The 22,398-nt window shown below is 41.8% G+C and overlaps 1 protein-coding gene across 4 annotated transcripts in view; it reads right to left on the bottom strand.

The window, feature by feature from the left end:
• Positions 1 to 22,398, bottom strand: part of LOC140489253 (glutamate receptor ionotropic, NMDA 2B-like) — a 388,460-nt gene that overhangs the window by 32,664 nt on the left and 333,398 nt on the right. For all 4 annotated transcript variants that reach the window (XM_072588602.1, XM_072588600.1, XM_072588601.1 and 1 more), the window contains 6 exons: positions 17,805 to 17,973; positions 14,400 to 14,553; positions 12,760 to 12,885; positions 9,962 to 10,191; positions 7,238 to 7,398; positions 4,208 to 4,395 (listed from right to left, as the gene is read on the bottom strand). In XM_072588602.1, the coding sequence (XP_072444703.1) occupies positions 4,208 to 4,395; positions 7,238 to 7,398; positions 9,962 to 10,191; positions 12,760 to 12,885; positions 14,400 to 14,553; positions 17,805 to 17,973 (1,028 nt within the window). The remainder of the gene's footprint in view (positions 1 to 4,207; positions 4,396 to 7,237; positions 7,399 to 9,961; positions 10,192 to 12,759; positions 12,886 to 14,399; positions 14,554 to 17,804; positions 17,974 to 22,398) is intronic.

Below are 22,398 nucleotides of genomic sequence, written 5' to 3' on the forward strand. Positions count from 1 at the left end.
ATATGTCCAAGTTAGGATGGTGTGAGACTTGGAGGGGAACTTGAAGGTGGAGGTGTTTCCATGTTTTTGCTGCCATTGTCCTTCCAGTTGGAAGTGGTTGTGCATTTGAAAGGTGTTGTCTGAGGAGCTTGAGTGATGGAACTGACTCAAGTGGTTTACTATTGTTCCTAACTCATAACTTCATAAGTGGTTTAATTCTCAACTGAATCCTAGCTAACTCAACCTGTGTTTTATCTAGATTACCTCTTTTTTCTTCAAGGTTCAAATATTGAGCCAATATCACATCCGTTTCTAACTCTGACTGCCTACTTTGAAGTCAATTTTCAACTCTTCTGCTGTTATCTTCACATGAACCTTAGTTAACTGCTGCAAGGCACTCAAAGATAAGTTCTCTCTCTCACACACAGAATGCTTCAGCCATGGTATAGCCATTTTAACTCTATAATAAATACTGAAATACTGAAAATGAACCGGAGAAAGGAATGCCAATAATCTCAAAGCCTTGCACCAATTCCACCTCCAGGAAATAACTGTCAATGTGTGGTTGGAGATGCAACTCTAGGATTAGGATCATCAGTTACACAACATCTCACTGAATCACTGAACAGCAAGACACAAATTCCAAGGTGAACAATCATACATGTCAGTGAGCGATTGCCGTTGCCAATGACAATAAATACAACGAAAGGTGAAATCTTGGTCCTTTAAGCTCTGGCTAAATCCAACACACTTATCTGATCCTGTCGATTTGCAATCCCACAAGAGTCTCCAGTTTGGTACAATCCTCATAGAGACTGATAATTTCTGAGGAGAAGTTTAAACTTCAAGTTGATAAGCCTTACAAGAAGAATTCATATTTTAAAACATTTCCTGTAATGAATATAGTGACAAAGGGTCACCGGACTTGGAACGTTAACTGTTTTTCTCTTCACAGATGCTGAAACTCTGCTGAGTTTCTCCAGCACCTTCTGATTCCGTTTCAGATTTCTAGCATCTGTAGCTCTTTGTTTTTATGTTAAAAGTGCTATTATCTAAATGCTTTTATTGAAAGTAACTTAGACTTTAAATTACAGAACAGAACCTTTCTCTTTTACTATTAACACAACTGATATATAAAAAAAAACCTCAGAGGTTAACCTTACACTGTCCATTGTGTAGTCATTTGATTTTCTCAGACCTTGTTCAAATTGATTCCTAGCTCCTAAGGGTTGACTTCTGTTTTGTTTTCATTTCCCAGCCTTAGTAACTTTTCATCTCACTTTCTGCAAGTTTCATCTTTAATGGTAGGGGATTTTTTTCTGATGATTCTCTGTCTAGGGGAAACTAGGCACATTTTTCAGCTTCATTTTAAGTTCCCATGAATTTTGTTTTTTGTTCAATCCAAGCATGAACTCCCATCAATATTTCTAAACAGTCAGCCATTGAGACTGTTAGCATTTGGATACAGACTGTCTCCTGGATCTTGGCAGACTGCCTATGCCAGTATCTTCACCTCTCAGAACCCACCACCATGATAATGTGAATCACAGGGGCCATGTATCCAGGTTGAAATGCTGATTATCCATCTTCAAGACACAAACTCCCTTAAAATTTGGAAGTAAACAAATGGTCGGAACCTGGGAAGCACTGAGGATCAGCGGGACTTTGGTGCCTCCATCCACCAGTCCCTTAAGGTATCAGGATAGATGGATAAAGTGGTTAAAAAGGCATATGGGATACTTGCCTTAATCAGCCAAGGCAAAACAAAAGTGGGGTGGTACAGTGGCTCAGTGGTTAGCACTGCTGCCTCACAGCACCAGGGACCTGGATTTGATTCCAGCCTCAAGCGACTGTCTGTGTGGAGTTTGCACATTCTCTCTGTGTCTGCGTGGGTTTCCTCCACTTTTCTCCCACAGCCTGAAAATGAGCAGGTTAGGTGGATGCCCATGCAACAGTGTCCAGGGCTGTGCAGGCTGGATAGATTAGCCATGGGGATTGCCGGGTTACATGGATAGGGTAGGGGGTTGGATCTTGGTGGGATGCTCTTCAGAGAGTTGGCGTGGACTCAATAGAACAAATGGACTGCTTCCACACCCTAGGGATTCTTCATGCACTATAACCACTTTCAGCAAGTTTGTGAAATTCTTGATGGTACCAAATATCCTACCCACCTTTTGTACACATTCATGTTTACATTTACCAATCCCAAAGGGCACTTTATCTCTCCTGAAGGATCGATCCAAAATGGTAACTTAGATCTCTCAATAGTTTCAGCAGCTTAAGACCTTTTCCTTCAAAGCTCCAAAATGCAACTATCATGCATTGGTCAATCCAATAGCAAAAAGCTTCATCAGAGCTGATAAAGAATCATCTAGACTTCAAATGGTAGCTTGCTCTTTCTCATAGAGTCATAGAGATGTACAGCATGGAAACAGACCCTTCAGTCCAACTTTCCCACACCGAATCTAATCTAGTCCCATTTGCCAGCATTTGGCCTATATCCCTCTAAACCCTTCCTATTCATATACCCATTCAGATGCCTCTTAAATGTTTTATTTGTAGCAGCCTCCACCACTTCTTCTGGCAGTTTATTTCATACACACATCACCCTCTGAGTGAAAATAATTGCCCCTTAGGACACTTTAAAATTTTTCCCCTCACCCTAGAATTGGATTCCCCCACCTTGGGAAACAACTTTGTCTATTTATCTTATCCATGCCCCTCATGATTTTATAAAGTTCTCCATGGAAACTGCTTGACCTTCTGTGATTTCCAGCATTTCCTGTTTCCAATAACAAAAAACATGGGGCCTGTTTGAAGATATTTACACTCTTAGATGTTCCGATAGATGGGTGAATTATGGACGTGCAAACCATAACCTGCCCCACTTCCCTCTAAACACCTCATCGAATCGTAAAATCCCTAGAGTGTGGAAAAACATCAGTCAGCCTATCAAGTTCACACTGACTTTCCAAAAAGCATCCCACTCAGACCCAGCCCACCTCTCAATCCCTGTAAATCTTAATGTCCCATGGATAACCCACCTGGCCTGCACATCCCCAGACACTATGGGACAATTTAGCATGGCCAGTCCACCTAATCTGCATATTTTTGGACATAATCCCTGACAATGATGGTGGGTGTCAGAATTGGGAGAAGGACATCCAGAATCAGGGCTGCAGTGCCATTTTGGCTAAGTTGGAGACTGTTTCTGTTCCCCCCGCAAATTCAGGTCCATTTCAAAATTTTCTTTAGAGATGCTACACTACTTCCATTATTAGTGTCACATGGTTTTAGCTCCTGGTACTGAACAGCAATAACAAACTCACTCGTAATGTTAACCAGCATGAATATTTTGATTTATAATGTCATGCAGTTTTAGCACTTTCATTACTGATATCTCACATGGCTAACATATTTATCATTAATATCATAGCAGTAATACATTGACTCCTGACATCACAGCATTGGTAAATTCAGTATTGCTCTCAGAACGTTAATACAAACACCTTGCACAGCATTAACAGGTTCATTGCTGTTATCTCACATTACTGATATCACAACATTCTCGATTGGCACCACACAACATTATCACATGGTGATGATACATTCTTCACTGGTATCACATTGTGTGAACTCTCAACACTGAAATTTCACATTAGCATCTTAACTACTGATGTGGAGGTGCCAGTGTTGGACTGTGGTGGACAAAATCAGAAATCATACGACATCAGGTTATAGTCTATCAGATTTATTTGAAATCACAAGCCTTCAGAGCGCTGCCCCTTTGTCAAATGAAGTGACTTCTCCTGACGAAGGTGGAGCGCTCTGAAAGCTTGTGATTTCAAATAAATCTGATAGGCTATAACCTGATGTTGTGTGACTTCTGACTTAATTACTAGTATCACACAAGCATTAAGGCATTCATCATTGATTTCACCGTGTTATCACATTCATTACAGATGTCAACGGTGTTACCACATTTAGCACGCCCATTAAAATGTGTTTACGCATATTAATTGAGAAAACACAGAGGTCCTGCCATCAGGATGTTAACACAGATTGAAATCAAGGTTCCATAATGAAAGGTCTCTGATGTAATTGGGTTCTGCTCAACCTCCCATTCCCCTCATCAACTAGACTGCTGCCTTGCTCGATTTGATTCTGCACACTTCAGATCCTTAGCCTGGTGATTACACGGATGTCGAATGATTGAATTCTCTCTTACCGTCACCAAATAACTGCAGGATGGCAAGGTCTACTGGACGTTTCCAGCCGCTGCTTTTCTGGATGGCGATGCCGTAGCCAGTGGTTGCAAATACCTTGCCACTGCCAATCGTCACAAGCTTGCAGCCTTCATCTCTCCCCGCCATGTAATTCAGCACAGCCGCATCATAGATAAAAGCATCCAGCTTCCTGCAGGGGAGAGGAAACATGGATCAGAGTTCCAGTTTCTGGTGAGAATGAACAACATGAAGAAAGAAATGTTGCTATTTCTACAGGACCTCCCCTTCAGAGAGGTGACTGAGTCTCCAAGAAGTGAGTTATTTTTATTATCAAGGCCCCATTTTCACCCATCACCATCCCATGGATCACTGCTTTTTGGCAGTGTTTGTGGAGGGGGAAATCTGTTGATCAAAGCACAAGGAGAGTTCCTCTGCTGCCTCGTAAGCATAAATCTGCAGAAAGGAGTGGAAACTAGTGCAATGTCTGAACCAAACAATAGTCAGGTAGCCTAAATCAGAGATGATCAAAATGGAGTCCCACAAGGAGATCCCTGGGTGTTCCCAAGGTCAGATAATTTTCTTCATATAAAGAAAGAGAACCGAAACAAAACACTTTTCTTCGTATGTGACTTATGAACATATCATTTCTGACGACGAATAAAGTGTTTTCATTGCAATTTTTCCATCAATTCTTTTGGCAATGTCTATGAAGAGGTTCAGATAGTCTTACAAGAACTTAACCTTAACCTCACCCATCCCAGCATGATGTGATCACATTGGGTGGAACTTATTATAGTGTCCCACATGACATGAGCCTGCCAACAGTTGGAGGTGACTCCTGTAAGTGCACTAATATACAAGGATGTGGCGGGAGTCCATCTTCTTTTAATAGAACATAAGAATAGAAGAAATAGGAGCAGGAGTAGGCCATTTGGCCCATTGAGCCTGCTCCACCATTCATTAAGATCATGGCTCCTTTGTGAACATAGCTCCACTTACCTGCTCCATTCACCATAACCATTAATTTTTTTTACTGTTCAAACATCTGTCTCTCTTTGCCTTAAAAACATGAAATATAACAGCTTTGGCTGTGAGTTCAAGTCTGAAAGTGAGGCATGAACTGTGAGCCTTTTGAAAAGGCTAAAGTGTTTTTCACTGAGTCAACTTCTAATATAGGACATGTGTGGACAGAGACTCACCTTACAATAGCAAAGGAGACATAATAGCCATGTTCCTGCTCTAGTTATACATAATCCTGGACTAATAATTTGGAGATAGGAATTCAACCCACACGCCATTATACCAGTTATGGAGTTTAAATTCAACTAAATCAATCTGGAATAAAAGCCATTATTAGTAATGGTAACCATGAAACTATTGTACAAATCCAGATGTTTCACAATGCCCTTAAGTGAAGAAAAGCCACAGTTTAAACTATCTGTTTAAACTAACTATACCTTTGAAATGGCCTACCGAACCACTCAGTTATCCCACCAAACCTAAGAGTAATTAGGAATAACCAATAAACTGGCTTTGTCAGTGCCATGTAATGGTTCTCAAAGAATTAATGTTGGAGAATATAATAAGCTCCACCCAATGAGATCATGCCATGCTGAGATGGGTGGGGATAAGGTTAGGTTCAGTATGATGGCCCAATGGATAGCACTGCTGCCTCACAGTGCCAAGGATCTGGGTTTGATTTCACACTCAGGCGACCGTCAGTGTGAAGTTTGAACATTCTCCCCCTGTCTGGGTGGGTTTCCTCCGGCTGCCCTGGTTTCCTCTCACAGTCCAAAGATGTACAGGTGAGGTGGTTTGATCATGCTAAATTGCCCATAGTGTTCAGGAATGTGCAGGCTGGATGGATTAGCCATGGGAAATGCAGGATCACAGGGATAGTGTAGGGAGTTGGGTCTGGTTTGGGTGCTCTTCGGAGGGTTGATGGACTGAATGGCCTGCTTCCACACTGTCAGGATTCCATAATCCTAAGAGAACTTTTGGCTTGGAGGTAGGGACAGTAGCATCACATCACAACATATGAGGTCTTTTGATAGCCTCAGTAGCAATACCTGATGAGCTAATGTAATTTACACCTATTAAGATGGGATAATATACATCTTGATAAGAGATATTTCTTATCAAGATTTGATCGTGTCTGATCTTCCAGATCTATCCCAGCCAAAGAAGAGATGTGGTCAAAGCAGTTTCCTCCCTCAAGTGCAGCAATGTGCCCATCTCTTGAATGAAGAAAAAGAAATATGCTTTGCATAAGTTAGCACACCAGACTAACTCTTTAAAACTCAACTTCAGATTCAGATTCAAGGCTCATGATCATGTTTTTCTATTTAGCACATCACAGACTTCAGTTATTTCCCTTCCTTCTAATTATTTTCAGGATTACCAGAGCTTAAAGTGTTAAATTACAGGCCACAGTTGCACAAACGTGGGCAGCACTGCCTGCATTTCGAAGGGGGTGAAGTTAATAAGGTGTTTAAACCGATAAATGATGGGGAGAAGCTATTTCCTTTCCTGCGAGAATTTCAGCCAAAGCTTTATAATTAGAGTTGAGCCATTCAGGTTATGTGTTCACATCTCTAGAGTGGGGATTGAACCTGTGAACTGCTGAAACAGAGGCCAGAAGCACACAGTAATTTGTCCGTTATAGCTGTCTCTCTGCTATCAAGGATAAACCTTCCTGCTGTCTGTCAGGCAGCTTTTAGAGACTGGATAGGTGAACCAGATTAAAATCTGTGCAATTATAACATTTTTAATTCTATGATATTGTGAAAACTTTAACCACAAACAGATCAAAACATAAATAGAAAATGAAAATCTAACTGGCTGGCAAAACCTCTAGTAATTCAACATTATCTTCGGAAGTTGTGTAGTATAACAGCAACAGACAAAGAAATGATAATGTGATAATGAACTTCTTCCCGAAGCAAGACTTGGCCAATTAAATCTACCATTCGTGACATGGCACCCACCTTAGCACTAGCCCCCACAAGAAGGCGATTTCACAGAATTCTTACCCTGCCTTCAAGCTTATTAATGCATCCAGCACCGACTTCTGGTTGTACTTAGTCATGTAGCTGTGCATCTCAAAGTAATTGTTCCGGATGTTTCTCTCGGTGCTTCCATTGGGAACAGTCCCAAACCGGAAAGGAGGAGAAAAATCATTTGGTCTTTGAAACTGTGGAGTAAAAGAAAAGGCAAACTGACTCTGGCTGAGATTCAGATACATATCCGTGGGGAACCCACTCAAGCACACAGGTTGCACTCTTGTGCAGCCATATGATTTGAAAAGTGATGCGGAGGATTGGACTGATAATCCGCCAGATCATTTTAAATAAGAAGCAGTATCAGTAAATGTCACTACGGGGCTGTTAGATTGTCACAAAATCCCATTGATTCATTCATGTCCTCACCTGCCATCTGTACCCACTCTGCCCAATATGTGATTCCAGTTTCACACAGTTGCCTTCTGAAGTAATCTGGAAAGCCACTTAGCCATAAGTACAACAACGATGTGTATTTATATAGCACCTTGCACAGCTATGTTCCCATTAACTTTCCTGACCCTCCCATTTTCATGCAGCTTATTAATTTGAAGGCATTGAAACATTCCTGCATTGCATTGTCCAAAAGCTTAGGATGTGCCTGTGGGATAACAACAACAGTCAAAGGAGTGAACTGAATTGTGATAATGAAATTCCTCCCAGAGCAAAACTCGACAATTATATGTGACATGCCATCCACCTTACCACAATCCCCAATTAAAACTATCATTCCCCTCCAAGCCACATGCCACCCTGACCTGGCAGTATAGCACTGTTATTTCACTACTTTTTGCATCCAAATCCTGGGACTCCCTTCCTAACAGCGTCTCTACAGCCCAAGGACTGAAACAGTTAAAGAAGGCAGCTCACCAGCTACTTCTCTCGGGCAACCTAGGCTGGACAATAACTGCCGCCCCAGCCAATGAGTCTCCCATCCCGTGAACCCATTTTAAAAAAATTAATAGAACTTCACATCTAAAATATTAGGTCTATTCAAGTTAGGCAGTTAAACAGAACAGAAACAGACCCTTCAGCCCATTTTATCCACCCGACCAGATATCCTATATTAATCTAGTCCCATTTGCCAGCATTTGGCCCATATCCATCTATACCTATCCAGATGCCTTTTAAATGTTGTACTAGCCACCACCACTTCCTCTGGCAGCTCATTCCATACACGCACCACCCTCTGCGTGAAAAAGTTGGCCCTTAGGTCTCTTTTAAATCTTTCCCCTCTCACCCTCTAGCTTTGGACTCCCCCACCCTGTGAGAAAGACTTTGTCTGTTCACCATATCCATGACTCTCATGATTTTATAAACCTCTATAAGGTCACCCCTCTGATGTTCCAGGGAAAAGAGCTCCAACCTATCCTATCCTAGCCTCTCCCTATAGCTGCAACATCTTTGCAAATCTTTTCTGCACCCTGTCAAGTTTGGCAGCATATTTTCTGTAGCAGGATTAAACGCAATATTCCCAAAGTGGCTTCACCAATGTCCTATAGAGCCGCAACATGACCTACCAATTCCTGTACTTAATGCACAGATCAATAAAGGCAAGCATACCTAATCACCAAAAGCTTGTTCAAAAAGGTGGGTTTTCAGGAGTCTCTAAAAAGTGGAAAGAGCGGAGGAGAGGTATTGGGGAGACAATTTCACATTTTTTGGGTTCAGACAGCTGAAGGAATAGCCACAAATGGTGGAGTGAGTAAGAACAGGGAATGTACAAGCAGTTGGAAGGTGAGCAGGTCAGACATCTTGCAGGGCTGGATGGCTAGAGGAGACTGGAGAGGTAAGAAGAGGTGAGCTCATGGAGTGATTTGAAAAACAAATGCAAACCCATAGACTTTGTAAACTGGAATCCAATCATTCAGGGGCTAAAGCATTAGAAGCTGCAGAAATTCTCAGAAAAAGGTCACTGCTACTTGTTCAGGGAATTGAAAGATATGCAAAAATAAAAGGCCAGCCTTGCCAATGAGACTGACACCTTGAGAATGAATAGCAGCAACTTTAACCAAATCCATTTGTTAAAATCAAAGATGGGAAAAACTGAGTCTGGGCTTAAACGGGTATTTTACCCAATCCCATGGGGTTCCGATCCTTACAAGACCAGTTACAATAATAGCCTTGATGTCTCTTTCATAACTCAGCGTTTTATACACATGTACACAGCCCTGATAGTTCAGGTTGCCCTGTGAAGTATTTGCTCCTGTGCTCCTCTCCAACTCCATTTCACTGGTGAAATCAATTACACTGAAGCAGAGGGGAAGAAATACAAACCGTGGGCTTTACTGTTGCTGCTAGTCCTGGCCTCTGACCCAAACCTGAGCACAGCAAACCCCTTTAGATCCTGCCATAGCCACCCTGTCCTGGAAAAGGATGCTTCCAGTAATCCAAGCCAAAGTACCAAGGCCACCTTTGATAAAGTAGTGAGAGTACTTAGCATGTGCAAATAATAATGCAGGAAAATCTCATCACTCTTTCACAAACTTGTTTATTTGTGCGAATCTTAGTATACACCATTGTGAGTCTAATCTCCATTTAACTACAGATCTTTCAAAGAGATTTAAAGAAATCTTAATTCCTGGATCAGAAAGTGTGCATGTGCGCAGTCCACATGTTTGCTAACCAATAAGGAAACGCTGGCTTTCTGAGGTCAAATCAGTCAGCTATCTGGGTTGAAGGTGGCTGGAACCTTACCTTCTTATCGCTGAGGCCTGATACTTGGTCCACATATTCCTCTTGGATCATAAATGCAGCAAGGTTGGCTGTGTAACTGGCCAGGAAGATCACAGCGAAGAAGGCCCAAACTGACACCATAATCTTGCTCGTGGTTCCCTTTGGATTCTGGACTGGCACCGAGTTATTGAAAACAAGGCCCCAGAGCAGCCAGATGGCTTTGCCGATAGTGAAAGAAGGCCCTCCTGGTTCTGCAGGAAATGATAAGGTACAGGTTAATGGTTTCAAAGGCTGCAGCCCCACCATCATCCCACTTGAGTGAAAGCTTTGTGAGGGTATAGGCTATGAATGCTGAAAGCCATTGGCTCCTCACTCAGCATCACATTGTTGACTTCCAATTCAATCCAAGCCTCATAAGATGCATGTAGGACATGTATTGCAGCAGTGACCAGGGTAACATTGAGGGAAATTGTAGGTTATTCCAAGTATCTCTACTTGAGAAGGAAAAGATACCTGGGAGTGTGTTTGAAATTTGAATTTAATCAAGGAGTTCAAGATGGTTGTGGGCGGCACGGTGGCACAGTGGTTAGCACTGCTGCCTCGCAGCGCCGGAGACCCGGGTTCAATTCCCACCTCAGGCGACTGACTGTGTGGAGTTTGCACGTTCTCCCCGTGTCTGCGTGGGTTTCCTCCGGGTGCTCCGGTTTCCTCCCACAATCCAAAGATGTGCAGGCCAGGTGAATTGGCCATGCTAAATTGCCCGTAGTGTTAGGTAAGGGGTAGATGTAGATGTAGGGGTATGGGTGGGTTACGCTTCGGCGGGGCGGTGTGGACTTGTTGGGCCGGAGGGCCTGTTTCCACACTGTAAGTAATCTAATCTAATCGAAACATGGTTCTGACGGGATAACAGATAGTCTTGGGTTAATTTCACAATGGTTTGACTCACTGAGGCACTCTTAAGTCAATTACAATCTGAAGTTTGCAGCAATCAGTCCCCAGTTGCTCCTAGTTTCCCCCCGTTCCAGTTTCACTGAGTCCCTGTCTCAAGGCAGCTTCCACCATTTCCAGAGAGTTTCATAAATCTACTAACATCAGTGAAGCCTGCTTTGATGATTCATCTTCCCCTGATTCCTGACCCTTGAACAAATCTTTAGAAATCCTTAGAAGGTGGCAGGATGTGTCTCTTCGACTGTGACTGTCTCCATCCCATTCCCAGCTATGGTAGTTTGCAACATTGTGAAGCTCATTCTTTCTACTGACTACACAGACCCTGCTGCTGGTCTGTGGTTTTTAGAGAACCCTGTAAACTAATCTCAAAATTGGCTTCTTCCTTATCTCAATGTGAAACACGTCAATCTTGTATTCAGGTAGAAATGCTGGTTAGCAATTTTAGCCTCAACTCTCTAACATCGTAAGAAAAAGTATGCCTGAAATGTCGATTCTCCTGCTCCTCGGATGCTGTCTGACCTGCCATGCTTTTCCAGCACTGCACTGACTACCCTGATCTCCAGCATCTGCAGTCCTCACTTTCTCCCTGTGTACAACCTTCAGATAAACATGATGTGGAGGTGCCAGTGTTGGACTGGTGTGGACAAAGTTGGAAGTTCAGCTGATGAAGGAGCAGCGCTCCGAAAGCTTGTGATTTCAAATAAACCTGTTGGACTATAACATGGTGTCATGTGACTTCTAACTTTGTACAACCTTCAACACATTTCTGGGACTTTGTGAGACCCAGACCATACCGATTTTGAACTCAATCGATGCTGCCATTGTCTCCAAGTAAATACGCCTTGCACCTTCTTCCCAGTAAAACTATTTCAGCTATCCTTTGATCTCTATTGATTGAACCTCCCAGTCTAACTCCAGAACATGTCACATGATCCCTTTTATTTATGATAGATGTAAAGGCATAGCTAATAAGACCACACAATTGCAACAACAAATGATTGGTTGGGGGGGGGTTTGTGTGGATTATAATAAAAATAACATGTAACTGGAAGCAACCCAAAATCAAATTCAATTGATGTTATCTAGAGAGTAATAGAGACTTAGGTGTGAGTTACAGACTGGAATACAATCTGAAGGTTCAGGATGGGGACCTATACAATTAATTTAATCAAAAGATTATAGCACCACCCTGATCAAAAGATCAAAAGGATTCTGTCACCGATGCATGTACTATCTAGAAGGTGCACTACAGAAGTTCACCAAAGATCCTTAGACAGCACCTTCCAAACCCACAACCACTTCCATCTAGAAGGTGAAGGGCAGCAGCTACATAGGAATATTACCACTCTATAAGTTTCTCTCCAAACCACTCACCATCCTGACTTGGAAATATATCGCTGTTCCTTCACTGTTGCTAGGTTAAAGTCCTGGAGCTCCCATTATGGGTCAACCTACAGCAGGTGAACTGCAGCAATTCAAGAAGGCAGCTCACCCCCCACTTTCTCAAGGGCAACTAGGGGTGGGCAATACAATGCTGACTAGCCAGCGATATCCATGTCCCATAAGTGAAGAAAAGAAATTGGATGGATGAAGTGTGTGAAAAAAAGATATACAAGTGTAAGTAAGGCACACAGGTTGGAACCTAACTGATGAAGTTTGATAGCCAAATTTGGAGAGCAATGTAGATTTCAACAGAGTCAGATCCCTTGCTTCGGGTAAAATCTGTTAAAGTGAGGCATCAAGCTCAATTGTTTACTGCTGCTCTGTAATTGGGTTACAGCAAGCAGTCTATTCAATTCCAGCTGTAAGATGTTTTATATATAGAATAAGAGGCTGGCTGAGAGATCAATGGCACGAATACAGCAGCTTACCCCTTCCATCAGCCAGACACCGGTTGTATCCCACAGGGCTGAAGTACTCAAAGACGAACACTGCGACAGCAGAGACAATCAGGAGCATTACGAACATCATCACCCAGACATCTGCACTGAATGGCTCTGTGGCATCAAAAAGCAAAATGTTAGAACCCACAGCATCAACACATCATACGTTAAACCCCCTGCATCCAAAACAGTGCTGCAACGGAGATAGTGAGTGTCATTGAGAGAGTGAATATCCAATCAGCTCAGTAATACCTTTCATTTCAACACAAATGTGGGCCGCATCTTAAAAGAGAATGTCACAAATTTTCACCAAGATGAACTACTTAAGTTTAGGTGAGTTTTTTTTTTCTCAAATTTATTCTAGGGATGTCACTAACATGGCAGTAGTTTGCTACACTTCTCAATATCAAAAAGGAATTCCTTCAGCCCAACTCATTATAGAGTAAAGTTGTCCACCATGAAGAATTGTGGTTTTCAGTCAAAGCTCTATTGCAAAAGATGAAAGGCACGCCTCAAAAATCTGAAAACCCAATCGTCATGATGCTCAGAGTTTAATTATCACTGACACTGACCTGGATCTTGCTGGTAATTTTGTGAACAAGAAAAGGAACAGTATTTGGAAAGGCATTGTCAAAGTAAAGAGTAGACATTCCTTTCTATGTTGGATAAGAGGGCCAATGAGGTTCAGGTCAATGTTGTGGTTAAGGAAGGGGGGATGGAGAGGAGGAAAAGAGGGGGAAAGAATTGAGGAAGGAAAGCTTACATTTTTGTGGTGTCTTTCATGGCTGTCAGAAATCTCAAAGTGCTTTGTAGCTAATGACTGGGGTGGCATGGTGGCTCAGTGGTTAGCTCTGCTGCCTCACAGCGTCAGGGACCTGGGTTCGAATCTAGCCTCGGGCGACTGTCTGCATGGAGTTTGCGTATTCTCCCTGTGGGTTTCCTCCCACAATCCAAAGGTATGCAGGTTAGGTGAAGTGGCTGAGCTAAATTGCCCCATAGTGTTCAGGGATATGCAGTTTAGGTGCATTGTTGGGGGTAAATGTAGGGTAAGGCTTTGGGTGGGTTACTCTTTGGAGGGTCAGTTGGACTTGTTGGGCACACTGTATCAATTTGATGATGATGATTGTCACTGTTACAATGTGACAGTTAATTTGATTTCGACAATCTTTCAAAAGCAGTAATGTGATAATGACCAGATAATGCATTTTTGCTGGAAGGTAAAATGTTGGCCATAACATCATGGATAACTCTCTACTTCTTCAAAATAGTACAATAGGATCTCTTAAATCCCATGCTGGAATGATTTAATGTCTCATCCAAAAAGATGGCATTGCCTATAGTCAGTATCATTGCCTCAATGTGGCATTGCAGGTCAATCTTGATTTTAGGGTTCAAGGACTGAAGTGGCTTCAATTCAGAACAATCTGACTCGCAAGGTATTACTTCTTCTAGGGTGTCTTGGGGTTTCTGAGGATCATGATGATAAGGACAGCTAATGAGTGAAATTACCTCAGTTGGTGTCACAGAGAAACATTCCATTTAGTCAAGTCTCAAACTGAAATTACTCAACTTAGCATGACCTTTGACCACAAACAAAATGAAGGCATGGTGAACTTTAAGCCAGTTACCCAGAAACGCAGACGGTGACACAGTTCCATTGCTCCGTGACACCATTACACTGATTCCAGTCTCTATAAAAGGGACTGAGAAGTCCACCACCTCCGATCGTTCTTCATTAATAGTCAATGAGCCAACAGCCATCTGTGCCTGCTTCCTTACCACCTAGAAATAGAAAGGAGTACTTTCATAAAGGTGAGCATTAGCTATGTCACCAGCCATTCATTCCCAGTAATCAGTCAATTGGTATAACCCAATGAGATCATGTGGATAGATTGTACCAAGTGTTTATTCCCTTGAGTACAGGAAGATTAAGAATCATAGGATCCCTTAAGTGTGGAAGCAGGCCATTCAGCCTATCGAGTTCACACTGCCCCTCCAAACAGTATCCTACCTAGGCCCACCCCCTTACCCTATTCTGGTAACCCTGCATTTCCCATTGCTAATCTACATAGTCTACACATCCCTGAACATGATGGGCAATTTAGCACTGCCAATCTGCCTAACCAATATATCTTCTGTTTAAGAATTGAATGAGATGAGTTTTTTTTAATGGAGGGATTACAGAAGATATTTCACACAGGAATTGGCCTCTCAGCCCTCCATCCCTCTTCTTCTCCATCTCTCTCACTATATACCTCAATGCCATATGCTTCAACCACTGCATCTAGCAAAAGGTTCAGCAATTTCTGTTAACAATTTTCTCCTAAAGTCTCTGCATCAACTTTATTGCTAAACCCCCTTGTGGAATTGTTGACAAGTGGTCTAAATGAGACAGAAAACAGAGTGGGCTGTTAAAAGAGTTGCCAATCTACTGTCGCCTATTTCATATTGAGACCCGACTTCACTGTCAGGTGTTGTCGAGATCAGGTAGGAGAGTCAGGTCGACTTTGCTGAAGAACAAGGAACCATATTGACTTATACAACAATTCTGCAGCACTCACCGTTATATCTCCGGCCTCAGCTCAACAATTTTTGAATTTGAATTCAGATTGCTATAGCAGGATTTAAACTCATGGCCTTCGAGTTACATGGCCCCTCCTCTTCAGTACACTTTCTAAATGGTAACAATTTGTTAGAACCGGCCTTATATATATTTTGTTTTGCTTCTTTCTCTCCTCCACCTTCCCAATATATCTTTTTGAAAGTTGAAAGGGTTCAGAAAAGATTTACAAGGATGCTTCCAGGGTTGGAGGATTTGAGCTATAGGGAGAGGTTGAATAAGCTGGGGCTGTTTTCCCTGGAGTGTTGGAGGCTGAGGGGTGACCTCATTGAGATTTATAAAATCATGAGGGGCATGGATAGGATAAATAGACAAAGTCGTTTCCGTAGGGTGGGGGAGTCTAGAACTATAGGGCATAGGTTTAGAGTGAGAGGAGAAAGATATAAGAGACCTAAGGGAGAGCTTTTTCACTCAGAGGGTGGTGCTTGTATGGAATGAGCTGCCAGAGGAAGTGGTGGAGGCTAGCACAATTGCAACATTTAAAAGGCATCTGGATGGGTATATGAATGGGAAGGGTTTGGAGGGATATGTACCAGATGCTGGCAGGTGGGACTGGATTGGATTGGGATATCTGGTCAGCATGGACGAGTTGGACCAAAGGGTCTGTTTCTGTGCTGTACATCTCTATGACTGTATGAGGAGCAAGCCTGCTCCACCATTCAACAAGATCACAGCTAATCTGGTTGGGGGCATCTCAACTTCACTTTCCTTCATCTATTAAAATTCCATCTAACTCTGCCTTGAATAAACTCAATGATCCCACCACCATTGCTTTCTGGGGAAGATTGTGCTTTATACCAGTTACCCTTTAAGAGAAAAGTTCTCCCCATTTCTGCTTTAAAAGAGAGACAGCTTATTCTGAAGCTATGTTTCCTTGTTCTAAAATAAAAATAAATTATTGCAGAGATTGAAATAAAAACAAGAAAGTGCTGGAAGAGCTCAGCAAGTCTGGTAGCATCTGTAGAAAGAGAAACAGAGTTAATATTTTGAGTTTAATGATCATCTTCGGCACCCTAATTTTAGTCTTTCCCATAATAGGAAGCATCTTCTTGCTCTTCACCCTATCCAGTTCCTTCACGGATCTCATATGTTACAATAAGATCACCTCTCACTCTTCCAATGGATGAGACCCAGTTGGTTCAATCTTTCTTCATAAAATAAGCTCTCCGTCCCAGGAATGAGTCAATCAGATTCTCTCTGAACTGCATCTGACACAATTTTATCTTTTGTTCAAATAAGGGAACCAAAATTGTGAACTGCATTCCAAATGTGAAGATGTTTAAATGGAGAGAGATTACCGAACTCAGTGGTTCAGAAGCATTTGGGTGGCCTAGTAGATGCATCATATTTTAATATGCAGGTTTCAGCTCATAGATAGGAAGGTAAATGTAATGCTGTAGTTTAATGCAAAGGGATTGGAATATAAAACTAGAGGCATTTAGGATAGCAATTTTCTTTTCAAAAAGAGATATTTCCTTACCTTAGTCCCATCAAGCAATTACAAGTTGTCTTTTTTTTAAGGAAGCAGTTCTGTATGCATTGGACACTCATTAGATTGTTTCTAAATTTCATATCTCAAATACAGGGGCCGCATGGTGGCCTCGTGATTCGCACTGCTGCCTTACAGTACCGGCGACTTGAATTTGATTCCAGCCTCGGGCAACTGTCTGTGCAGAGTTTGCATGTTCTCCCCGTGTCTGTGAGGGTTTCCTTTGGGTGCTCTGGTTTCCTCCCACGATCCAAAGGTGTGCAGGTTAGCTGGATTGGCTGTGGGAAATTACCCACTGTGTCCAGGGATGTGCAGATGAGGTGGATTAGCCAAATGTAGAGTTATGGGGATAGGGTAAGGAGACATGGCTGGGTGGGATGCTCTTCAGACAGTCAGTGAGGACGTGATGGGCTGAATGGCCTGCTTCCACACTGTAGAGATTCTATTATTCTAAAACCAACAACCTTAATTGGCATCTTTTGAGCTGGCATCCTACAACTCTGTGTGGGTTTCCTCTGAGTGTTTCGGTTTCCTCCCACAGTCTAAATGTGAAAATTAGGTGAAGTGGCCTTGGGAAGTTGCTAATAGTGTTCAGAGATGTGTAGGTTAGATGCATTAGTCAGCAGACATGTGGGGTAATAGGGTAGGGGAATAGGTCTGGATGGGTTACTATTCGGAGGGTCGGTGTGGACTTGTTAGGCCAAATGGTCTGTTTCCACACTGTAAGGATTCTGTGAATTCGATGAATTAATCCAATTTAAGAGTATAACCTACCAAAAAGTGGTTTTGAACTAACAAACATTGGGTTACTAACACAATGCCAAAACAACTAAATGTCTGCTGCAACGTGAACTCACAGAATCTCTTAGTGACGCACAACCAGAGGCAATTCCATTTTGCAACAACTAAAGAGAATTGACTTACTTCTCCAACCAGGCCATTCCATGTCCCGTTGATTTTCTTCCCATGTTTTCCATTTGTCACCAGATATAAATCATATGTAAACTTGACGTACTTTGCAATTTTCTTCAAAATGTCAATACAAAATCCTTTACAGCACCGCTTGATGTAGATTCCTCCTTCAGTCTCGTTGCTGGGAGCAATAAAAAGAACAAAACAAATGGGTTTTTTTCGTTATGAAGAGCTGACGAAGATTCTTCAAGTGATTGTTCTCGTCTCCTTACACTGTCTTCACAATTTATGGATTCAGAAGCTGCTCTCCACTGAATTATTCCCATGTTTTCTACTATCGTAGCTTTTATGACCTTGGCTTTTGCAATTATTTCTCCATTTTTTAAAAGTAATTTCTGCCTCTTGCCCAGGTCATTTACAGACCTTTCCAATAAAACGATCATTCTCTACAGCAACAACAAAGTTAACAGGTAATTTATTTGTCTATTCTAGCCACCATCTTTCAGATATTAGTGATGTGATGTGTGGCACGAAGATGCTGGAGCAAACACATCTACTTAACAATCAGAAAAGAACTGTTGGCATGTTATTTATTTAAGTATTTGAAATGATTAACGTCTTGCTTGCCTGGACATTGAGAACAGTTCTCTTTGCTCCTCAAATAAACCATTTCCTTCTCAAGGGAATACATAACAGAATATATCTGCTCTAAGATCTTTGATTAACTCCTTGCACGGACTAACTCAGTGAAGGCAGTCAACAAGGCAGTCACTCCTACAGAAAGATTCATCAAGAATTCAGGTCACAAAATAGTGTTGGATAAAATTCAGGTCCTTTTGCTATTTTGGAACAGTTTGTGCATTGAGTAAATCAAATATTGTGAGGGACTTGCCTTGGAACTGCTATTGCTTTAACAGCAGAATATTCCTCCAAGTGCATTAAGGAGCATAAACAGGGCTTTCTTTCAGTGCTTTCATGGTGAAATTACCATAGTATACCAAAGGCATTTCTAACAAAATTGCTGCCTGTGGCAATATTTATTTTTATTTTTATTTTTATTTTTTGCACTGTACTTTGCTTCTATGTAATTATTTTAACTTTACAATAAATTTCATTCTTAGTTTAAGCCTGAATATAACGTTATGACAGTGTGACATTTACCAATTTGCAGAATGGTTATAGAATCAGAGAAGTTCAGCCAGTAATGCATCATGCAGTGGTAATAGGGACAATTGACATGGTAGCCCAAACATATCATCTAGAACATGAACAAGTCAGCCTAAACTTAAACAAAGATTGTGAATTAAAATGGTGAGCATACGACAACATTCTGTTTCTGTTCCATAATAATATTCCATTTTATCAATGGAAGGAAGTAGACTATTAAAAGTATTAGTTGGCAGAATGGGTGAACACAATGCAGTTACACAATTGCAGATTCAGGAGCCTTAAAAGAATTTATTGGACTGGTAATACATCAATCTGAGTCAATTATCCAGAAGTACAAGCTCAAATCTCACCATAGTAGTTAGAGAATTTAAATTCAGGCAATAAACAATTCTTCGTTTAATAAAAGCTTTGGTTACTATGTCGAGTGTGTGGTGCTGGAAAAGCACAGCAGGTCAGGCAGCATCTGAGGAGCAGGAGAATCAACGTTTTGGGCATAAGCCCTTAATCAGGAATGATGACTATGTAACTACCTATTTGTTTTTAAAAAAATAATTTGATGTCCTTCAGAGAAACTGATTTGCTATCATTCATAGGTTGAGCCTTTATGTGACTCCAAACCTTAGCAATGTGGATGGTGGGAGACAGTGGTATAATGGTATCATGGACAGAGGGCATAAACAGAAATCATCCCCAAAAATACAGTCCCTTTTACATTATGATATCTAAATTACGTTCCTTTTAAAATTGGACAACTTTACTGGACTCAGAAAACAGTTGAGTCAAAAAGTGTGGTGCTGGAAAAGCACAGCAGGTCAGGCAGCATCCAAGGAGCAGGACAATAAATGAATGTCCTGATGAAGGGCTTATGCCTGAAATGTTGACTCTCCTGCGCCTCAGATGCTGCCTGACCTGCTGTGCTTTTCCAGCCCCACACTTTTCAACTCTGACTCTCAAAAAACAGCTGAGGTCAATCATATTTCCAGCAGCTGTGAACCCTTGGAATTGTAGATATATCCCTTATATAGAGGGCTTCAAGCTGAGCTGCCTCCCTCCAGCCAACCCTGGACAAAGGAAAATTTCAAAACCCATCATGTTAAAGTGGGCACTAATGTTTTTACAATCCCTTCTTCACTTTGCAATGGGTAACTCTGACTGGGGAAATAAAGCTACACTGTTGGTGTTACAACCTTCCAATTATCCCACCAAAATGGGCCCACAGCATCTGAAATGACTATCTTTATGACCGAGCTTGTTTAATTGCTTTAGGATACAATTCTATGATTCTAAGTCAGTTGCTGTTTGACTTCCAAAGGGAGAGCAGGACTCCAGGCTGAGTTGGTTGATTAGATTCGATTCCCTACAGTGTGGAAACAGGCCCTTTGGCCCAACAAGTCCACACCGACCCTCCGAAGAGTAACCCACCCAGACCCATTTCCCTCTGACTAATGCACCTAACACTATGGGCCATTTAACATGGCCAATTTACCTGATCTGCATATTTTTGGACTGTGGGAGGAAACCAGAGCACCCAGAGGAAACCCACGCAGACATGGGGAGAATGTGCAAACGCCACATAGAGGCTGGAATCGAACCTGGGACCCTGGTGCTGTGAGGTAGCAGTACTAACCACTGAGCCACCATAGCCTACCTCAGATTGCCATCTCTTACCCCAAGTTGCTGGCTAGAAAGAAGCCCACAAGTTGCCTTCAAGAAATAAAACTATTGGATCTAGTCACTGATCACCAATAACTACCATTGGACATTGACATCTGAGAAGTTGTAATTCATTTGAACTGATTGTTAATATCTCTGGATGTAGCAAAAACAGAAATTGCCAGAAAATCTCAGCAGGTCTGGCAGCAAGTGTGAAGAGAAATCAATGTTAATGTTTTGCGTCCAGTGACCTTTCCTCAGGGTCTCCCGTCTCCTGTCTGGTCCTGTCCTGCTTAATGCTTACGGATGTGGTTGCAGTAGCAAAGCAATCTCCCCACCTATTTAGTCTTTTGTTAACAAACCTATCTTTTATTGCATTTTAGGGTGACACAGTGACTCAGCAATTTGCACTACAGCCTCACAGCACCAGGGACCTGGGTTCAAATCCAGACTCAGATGACTGTCTGTGAGGAGCTTGGACAGTCTCCCCATGCTTGTCTGGGTTTCCTCTGGGTGCTCCGGTTTCTTCCAACAGTCCAAAGCTGTGCAGGTTAGGCAAATTAGCCATGCTAATTGCCCCATTGTGTCCAGAGGTGTGCTGGCTAGTCATGGCAAATGCATGGTTACAGGGATGAGATGGGTCTGGGTGGGATGTTTTTCAGAGAGTTGGTGTGGACTTGATGGGCTGAATGGCCTAATTCCACACTGTAGGGATTCTATGAAAGGTTTTTGCTATGGGCTTAAACTGGAATCTAAAAACCATGGTTTTGGGAACATCCTTCAGCCTACCTTATTAAGAGATGGAATTAAGATGGAAAGGGGTAAATCAACAGTACCTCACTGTCTTGGACTTAAGAGAGGAAAAGCAATCATAACTAAAATTCACCATCATTCTCTCTTTGTCTGTGACAATGATATTGCAATTAGCCTATCAATTCAGAGGCCTTGGCAAATGCTCTGGGGACACAGGTTCAAATCTTACTGTGGCAGCTAATGGAATTTCAATTTAATTAATAAATCTGGAATATAAAACTATACTCAGTAACAGTGACCATGAAGCTATTCTCAATTGTTATAAAAACCCATCTGCTTTCCTTATCTGATCTGGCCAAGATGTGACTTAAGACGTACAATAATGTGGTTGACTGTTAAATACCCTCTGAAGTGGCGCAACAAGCCACTCAGTTCAAGGGAAAATATAGCCAGATGATAAATGCTGGAAGTGCCAGCAACATCCACATCGCATGAAAGGGTTGAAAAACATTGTAGGTAACTCTTGTTGACTCTTGAAAATGGCCTGGGAATCCATTCAGCTCAGGACAATAAACATTGGCCTTGCTGGTCAACTTTCCACAAATGAATACAGCCACCATATCCAATGAACTGGCAGCAGCAAGTTGACCTTTCAATATCTAGGAGATAAATGGAAAATTAATATTGGGAAACAGTTTGACCAGGTTTGACCAAACCTCTCTATCAGGAAACTGATAGAATCTGGTGTAACATTGGTCGTCCACGACAACCAATTTTACTTCCTATTGAACTCAATTTTGGGTCTGACATAAAAATAGTTTTTTACCCAATCCTCTGGGTTCCCGTCCAGTGAGTTTTATTAAAATAATAATCAATATTTCAGTGACTGGTCAATTGATTGCATGAGATCCACATTTCCATTGTAAAAACTGTTGGCATTGATTCATTCAAAACCAAAATTGCAGATTTATACAATGAAAACCATTAAAAGGAAGACCATTTGGCCCATCATGTTTGCACTGGCATTCCA

Source organism: Chiloscyllium punctatum, chromosome 18 (genome assembly GCF_047496795.1).
Source record: "Chiloscyllium punctatum isolate Juve2018m chromosome 18, sChiPun1.3, whole genome shotgun sequence".
Classification (NCBI taxonomy): domain Eukaryota; kingdom Metazoa; phylum Chordata; class Chondrichthyes; order Orectolobiformes; family Hemiscylliidae; genus Chiloscyllium; species Chiloscyllium punctatum.